Here is an 8,037-nt window from a genome sequence, read left to right on the forward strand (position 1 = left end):
TTATCATATTTTCTTGTAGTTGGCTTTCTACGAAGTGGAACCAAGCTTTTGTTCAGGAAGAAACACAAGCAGAAGGAGTCAGGCTTTAGTCACTCCCACGATGACCTATCCAACGTGAGTGACAGTCCTTCATCTACACGGAAGAAATCGGGAAGCTTCTCTCGAAAGCTTATTAAGCGCTTCTCCTTCAAGTCCAAGTCCAAGTCAAAGGCCAACACAAACGGCAATTCTGGGGCAAGTGGGAACTGAATGAGCTAGAATGCCCAGACAGCGTTGTTAGATTGGGTACTTGGAGGTTCAACTGACAACAAGAGGCAAAGCACTAAGGGGCCCATCTGAGATTGTTGCAGTAATTTCTGTCCTGGGTTTCTTTTCAGTGACTTTCTGTGAAATGATAAGAGTGCTATCATCATTCATCTGCCATCGCTTGTGAAAGCCACTTTGCAATAACATTTCTCCCACGTCTGACAATGTTGTGTTGATGGGAAATAAAATGGACCTTTCAACAGCCTGAAGCCAAGGAAGTCCTTGAGATAAAGACAAAGACAGAAATGCATTTGTTTGGTGACACTAGCTTTGAATGTAAATTAACAACCAGATTTAACCTTTCCCCAACTTTATTTATTGAAAGTCTATAACTTTGCCAAGCTTTGGCAGCTGTACAAGATATTTTATTAGAAATACTGTTGTAATGTTTTAATTGGGAGGAATGAATTGTTATTGATATTTTGAAAATGTAAATGTAGAGACAAAATTTAATTCTTTCTCTGTTCTCCTTAGATCCTGAAAGACATTCAAAACAAGGGCATGATGAGATGGGTTATTTATACAGGGGGAGAATGTGCTTGCTTTGGGAAATTGAGATAATATTAATCAGTTGCATTTGTTGCACTTTCTTGCATTCACCAGGTTTACTGACAGATCACATCCTGCTTTCCTTGTAAACCAGGATGTTGAATCTAATTCTGGTCAAGGCCTGGTGAAGGTACAGAGAATATTTGTGAGGAATGTGAATCTTCAGTTTCAGAGAGGCCATGTCTTTGGAGCATAGATACAGGGAAAGATTTGAAAATCAGCCATGATTGAATGGTGGAGTGGACTTGAACAGCCTAATTCTGCTTCTGTATCTTATGGTCTTAAGGCCTTGTTCCAAATTTTGAAGATATTTAGTAAAAGCAACTGGGAAATAAACAGTTTCTAATGGTACAAGCTTTGAGAATTGATGACAGGTAAGATTTTTTTAATGCAGTGAGTTATTTGATGTGAAGTGCTCATCCTAAAAAGAATAGGAATAGATTCGATTGTAAGTCTCGAAGTGGACATCAAAGAGAGAAAATTTGCAGGGATACAGAGGAAGAGTAAGGAAGTGGCTCTATCGAAAAGTTGACCTAGGCACAATGGACTGCAATGTCTTCCGTAATGTATCGTTCTTTGGTTTTATAAATATCTCATTGGCCCAATAGTGACTGAGTGTAACTTAAATAAATGTCATTAGAAAATGCTGGAAAACTCTCCACAGGTCAGGGTGAATTGGTGGAGAGACAAAAAGAGTTACTGTTTCAGGTTGATGAATTCAGATTCCCAACAAACCATTTCAGATGACAAATGTTCCCTGTAATATTAACTGTTACCTCTTCACCAATCTTCCTGACCTGAAGAATGTTTTTAATCTACCTTCAGATTTTATTTTAGAATTTCTGGCAATTGTCACTATTTTTGTGCTTGTCAAAGAAAATCATGTTCAGGATGGGTGGTGGGCTGTAATTTAATATGAAGATAATATTTACCCCCATGTGAAGGAACTGACGTGAGACCATACAGTAACCATTATCACGATACCCAGTGGGTGCATAGCCTTTGGCATAGCCACAATAAGATAGTTACTAAGGTGCCCGAGGCATGTTCATGATAAACTTTGTATATAGAGAAATTTATACTAGTGCAAGTCTATCCTGCAGTGCTTGGTGAGACTGCCTATAAAAGATGATTTGTGCCCAGTTTCTTGAACAACGCTGACTCTATGGATTAGATCCCCACTCCAATTAATTTGTCTTAGTTTTTGTCCTATTGATAAATACTAAGGCATCTCAGTAGCCTCCTCACAGAGATTGGTGATTATTCCGAGACTTCTTGCAGGTAGCTCCTTGTGAGATACACATGTAAAAAGAATTGTCCACAATAAACCTTAATCTTGTCTTTTCTGCAGCCAGGTGAAGGATGGTGAATGAATATAATTATGATGTGACATCATCTTAGCTCTGACAGTCATTCTGTAGCGGCAGGTAACGCTTTGGAAATCACAGCCAGCCAGTTGGCTTCCAATTCTTGCAGAGTGGATTCCGTTCTGAAATTAGTTTTTGTTAAGAATGAAAAATATATCAAAAACCTTAAAAACCTCAAAAAATAATCCTCCTAGAGACAAGTGGGAAGATTACCTCTTAAGAATAACCAATCAGCTGACACCAAGATGGAGATGTGTGTTGGGTTTGGAAGGTCTCCAGTCATCATTGTTTGCTACTGGTTTGCAGAGTGGTCAAACCCCAGGAAGCAAATACCATTTTAGGAGGTACATATCTGTAGGTACTTTCCCATAGATTACTGTGGGCTGCACTGTCCTGAATGCTACTTTAAACCCAAACTCATTTCCTGAAGTTTCTTGGAAATAAATATTGTTTTAAAAATGTATTGTTCACACAGCAACCGCATGTTTTAATAAAGATTTTGATTGTTTTTAAGTGTATAATTTGAAAAAGGTTGGCTCCATCCTGGACAAAGCATTCACCACCCTCTGGCCCTCTATAACTGTGGTGCACCATCCTGGCAAGGTTTCTTTCAAAGACAACACATTCCAATCTCGTTATTTCTTCATCAAGAATGACAAAAGCAGAAAGTATGTGGGAACCAAACTACAGACTTATCAGGCAAGAGTTCCACTTAAAGAAACCATGCTGACTGTGGCCTATTTTATCATGTGCCTCAAGGTACCCTGAAACCACATGCTTAACAATGGACTCCAACATCTTCCCAATCACTGAAGTCAGGCTAACTGACCTACAATTTCTTTTGTTCTGCTCCCCTAGTGATTCTTGAAAGATCATTACCAATGCATCCACAATCTCTTCAGCTACCTCTTTTCAGAACCCTGGGATGTGGTCTATCTCGTCCAGATTGACTTATCTACCTTAAGATCTTCCAACTTCCCTTGCATCTTCTCCTTAGTAACAGTAACTACACTCACTTCTGCCCCCTGGCATTCTTGAACATCCAGCATACTACTGCGTCTTCCACAAAGAAGAATGACACAAAATACTTAAGTTTATCCACCATTTCTTTGCCCTCATTACTACCTCTCCAGCATCATTTTCCAGCAGTCCAATATCTACTGTCGCCTCTCACTCTTTATATATTTGAAAAAACTTTTGGTATTCTCCTTGATATTACTGGCTAGCTTATCTTCATGTTTCATCTTTTCTCTCCTTATTGCTTTTTTAGTAGCCTTCTGTTGTTCCCAGTCCTCTAACTTCCCACTAATTTTTGCTCTATTACATGCCCTCTCTTCTGCTTTTATGTTGGCTTTGACTTCCATTGACAGTCACTGATGTGTCATCCTGCCTTTAATGTATTTTATCTTTGGGATGTATCTATCCTGCCCCTTCCAAATTGCTCCCAGAAACTCTAGCCTTTGATATTCTGCCTTCGTCCCTTCCAATCAACTTTGGCCAACACCTCTCTTGTGCCACTCTGTAATTTCCTTTACTCTACTGTAATACTGATACATTTGACTGCTCCCTCTCAAATTGCAGGGTGAAGTCTATCATATTATGATCAATGTCTGATAAGGGTTGAACTCCATCATCAAATCTGATTCATTAGACAACACCCAATCCAGAATTTTCTTTTCCGTCATGGGTTCAACCACAAGCTGATCTAAAATATCTTCTAATATGTATTCTACCAATTCCCTCTCTTGGGATCCAGCACCATTCTGATTTTCCCAAATTACCTGCATTTTGAAATCCCCCCTTGACTATCATAACATTGCCCTTATGACATGCTTTTTCTATCTCCCATTGTAATCTGTAGTCCACATCCTGGCTACTGTCCAGAGGCCTGAATATAACTCCCATTAGGGTCTTTTTACTCTTACAGTTTCTTAACAAGGATTCTACATGTTCCAATCCTATGTCACTTCTTTCTAAGGATTTGATTTTATTTTTAACAACAGAACCACCCACCCCCTTTGCCTACCTGCCTGTGTATTTTTGGATGTTAAGCTCCCAGCTGTGATCTTCTTTCAATCACAACTTAGAGATGCCCACAATGCCACACCTGCCAATTTTTAACTGCATCACAAGCTACTTTATTCCATATATTCAAGCAACACACAGAAAATGCTGGTGGAACACAGCAGGCCAGGCAGCATCTATAGGGAGAAGCACTGTCGACGTTTCGAGCCGAGACACTTCGTCAGGACTCAAGGGTCTCGGCCCGAAACGTCGACAGTGCTTCTCCCTATTGATGCTGCCTGGCCTGCTGTGTTCCACCAGCATTTTGTGTGTGTTGCTTGAATTTCCAGCATGGGCAGACTTCCTCGTGTTATTCCGTATATTGTATGCATTCAAATATACTGTAACACCTTTGGTCCTGCATTCATTACTCTTTTTTGATTTTGCCTCCAGGCTACACTTCAACTTATCCAACTGATTATGCTCTGCCATTTCATCATGGCTGATTTATGATCCTCCTTCTCCCTATAATATTTGACACCCTTACTAATCCAAAACCTATCAACATTTGTTTTAAATATACTCAATGACTTGGCCTCCACAGCCATCCATGGCAATAAATTCCATAGATTCACCACCCACTGGTTACAGAAATTCCTCCTCGTCCCTCTATTCTGAGGCTGTGCACTCTGGTCCTAGATTCCCCCACTATAGGAAACATCCTCTCCACATCCACTCTACCTGTGTTCTCTGGTCCTATACTCCCCCACTATAGGAAACATCCTCTCCACATCCACTCTATCTGTGTCCTCTGGTCCTAGACTCCCCCACTATAGGAAACATCCTCTCCACATCCACTCTGTGTCCTCTGGTCCTAGACTCCCCCACTATAGGAAACATCCTCTCCACATCCACACTATCTGTGTCCTCTGGTCCTAGACTCCCCCACTATAGGAAACATCCTCTCCACATCCACTCTATCTGTGTCCTCTGGTCGTAGACTCCCCCACTATAGGAAACATCCTCTCCACATCCACTCTATCTGTGTCCTCTGGTCCTAGACTCCCCCACTATAGGAAACATCCTCTCCACATCCACTCTACCTGTGTTCTCTGGTCCTATACTCCCCCACTATAGGAAACATCCTCTCCACATCCACTCTATCTGTGTCCTCTGGTCCTAGACACCCCCACTATAGGAAACATCCTCTCCACTTCCACTCTATCTGTGTCCTCTGGTCCTAGACACCCCCACTATAGGTAACATCCTCTCCACATCCACTCTATCTGTGTCCTCTGGTCCTAGACTCCCCCACTATAGGAAACATCCTCTCCACATCCACTCTATCTGTGTCCTCTGGTCCTAGACTCCCCCACTATAGGAAACATCCTCTCCACATCCACTCTATCTGTGTTCTCTGGTCCTATACTCCCCCACTATAGGAAACATCCTCTCCACATCCACTCCACATCCACTCTATCTGTGTCCTCTGGTCCTAGACTCCCCCACTATAGGAAACATCCTCTCCACATCCACTCTATCTGTGTCCTCTGGTCCTAGACTCCCCCACTATAGGAAACATCCTCTCCACATCCACTCTGTCTGTGTTCTCTGGTCCTATACACCCCACTATAGGAAACATCCTCTCCACATCCACTCTATCTGTGTCCTCTGGTCCTAGACTCCCCCACTATAGGAAACATCCTCTCCACATCCACTCTATCTGTGTCCTCTGGTCCTAGACTCCCCCACTATAGGAAACATCCTCTCCATGTCTACTTTATCCTGGCCTTTCAATATTCGGTAGGTTTCAATGAGATTCCCCCACATCTTTTGAAACTCAAGTGAGAACAAGCCCAGAGTCATTAAATGCTCCTCATACATTAACACTTTCATTCTCATAAACCTCCTCCAGATCCCCTCCAATGCCAACACATCTTTCTTTAGATATGGGACCCAAAACTGCTCACGATACTCCAAATGTGATCTGATAAATGCCTTATAAAGTCTCAGCATTACATCCTTGCTTCTATATTCTAGTCCTCACAAAACAAATGTTATCATTGCTTTTGCCTTCCTTGCTTATCTTGTCAATTATCTTGCTCTTATGAATAAAGGGCAAAGCATTTATTTTCAACCCACTGCTTTTTGCTCCTCCTCCAAATTTTAATGGGTTTGAGTTAAGATTTGCATATAAGGTAAACTAAGTGATATTCACATTCAAAATAGTTCTATTTGGGAAGAGTTTGGATTTTCCAATAGATCTGTTGGATAAACTTTGAGTGCCCCTCTGTTAATGGTCTTTGTGAAGATTATCTTAGATAGTTCTCCATTCACCTCAGTTTCATATATCCATGATCTACTGTATGTACTAGAGAGCATCTACTCCCTAGATCAGGGGTGGACAAACTTTTTGACTTGAGGGCCACAAAGGGTTCTAAAATTTGACAGGGGGGCCGGACCAGGAGCAGATGGACGGAGTGTTTTGGTAATACACCTCATAAGAGAAAATAAAATATCATGGGATATGTAGAAAACATGTGCTTTAATTTCAATTGAAAATGAACAAATGCATTACAACAAAATATCTGTCTTTGATGTCTCATGGTATTTAGCTATTTATTGAAATGACTTTTAAAACACTGAACATTAAATGAATAAAATACAGCTTTTTTTAATAGTAACAGTTATTATTTTAAAGCACTGAAAATTCTGTTATCCTTCAAGATATTATCATCATCACTCTCCTCCTGACTGTCTTTATTTCAAAAACGGTAGGAGATGCAGGTCTACTTGTCCTGCTCCTTCTTATTCAATTGTCCCCTGTGCCAAAACTCAACAACGACCCGCACAATGACAGAACAGTGAGAGCGCGCCAGTATGCGGAGCACATTATTTGATCTGGAGCACATTTTTTATTTTGAGAACGTACGTGCACCTGCGCACTACTCATGTCCATCACTTAACAGAAATGACATGTAACATGTAAGGCATATTGAAAAAAATATTTTCAAATGCATTTTTTACATAACACAACGAAGAAACTTATTTTTAATTTCAGTGGGAACAGTGTTGTTGGTCTCCCTTTTTAGCCAGCGCAACAAAGTCTGGATTTAGTTTTGTTGTGGCGATTCTCAGGATGGATCTGAGGTGTTGGTCAGTTAACTTGGATCTGTGGCTGGCTTTGTTGATGTTCATGACGCTGAACGCCTGTTCACACAAATAGGTCGAGCCAAACAAAGAGTAAAGCGCAAATGTGGAGTAATACGCTGCACCTCAACAAAGGTCAATGTGTAGCGGTGTGCTACATGCAGCGCTAAAATTACGACACGGAGTCGGTAACGGCAGTCGAAGAAAAAACTTTATTCGAAATCCCCAGCCTCAGTTTTAAGCCTCCCTCAACCTGCCCCCCTGCGCAGAGGCTCCAAAGCTCTGTGCTCGCAAATCCCCGCAGGCTATCTCCCTTAGACGGAACGCTGGCTAATTGTGAGCCGGTTCGGATGTGCCAGGAAATGGGTCGCCACAAATGTATATAGAGTGCGTCATCTATTGGGAAAACGCCAGAATTGCGGGGAAAAAAACGTTATCAAGGTTTATTAATATAATTTCATCAAGTTCTGCGGGCCGGATTAAAAAGCTTAACGGGCCGTAGTTTGTCCATGCCTGCCCTAGATTGTGTACAAGTAACATTATACAATGCAATTTTGAAAAGTGATGGTCCATTCAACATTAAGCAATAATCTCAGGAGAGAGAGAGAGACCACACACACACACACACACACACACACCCCTCCCCCCCCCTTTCAGTATA

At 41.3% G+C, this 8,037-nt stretch overlaps 1 protein-coding gene across 2 annotated transcripts in view; it reads left to right on the forward strand.

The window, feature by feature from the left end:
* Positions 1-4,376, forward strand: part of c2cd2l (c2cd2 like) — a 139,288-nt gene extending 134,912 nt beyond the window's left edge. Inside the window, exon 14 of one of the 2 annotated variants that reach the window (XM_059956819.1) lies at positions 20-4,376. In XM_059956819.1, the coding sequence (XP_059812802.1) occupies positions 20-249 (230 nt within the window). In that variant the 3' untranslated portion in view covers positions 250-4,376. The remainder of the gene's footprint in view (positions 1-19) is intronic. The other variant, XM_059956818.1, reaches the window with a different exon arrangement.
* Positions 4,377-8,037: the final 3,661 nt, after the last annotated feature.

This window comes from Hypanus sabinus, chromosome X2, assembly GCF_030144855.1.
Source record: "Hypanus sabinus isolate sHypSab1 chromosome X2, sHypSab1.hap1, whole genome shotgun sequence".
In the NCBI taxonomy this organism is placed as follows: Eukaryota; Metazoa; Chordata; class Chondrichthyes; order Myliobatiformes; family Dasyatidae; genus Hypanus; species Hypanus sabinus.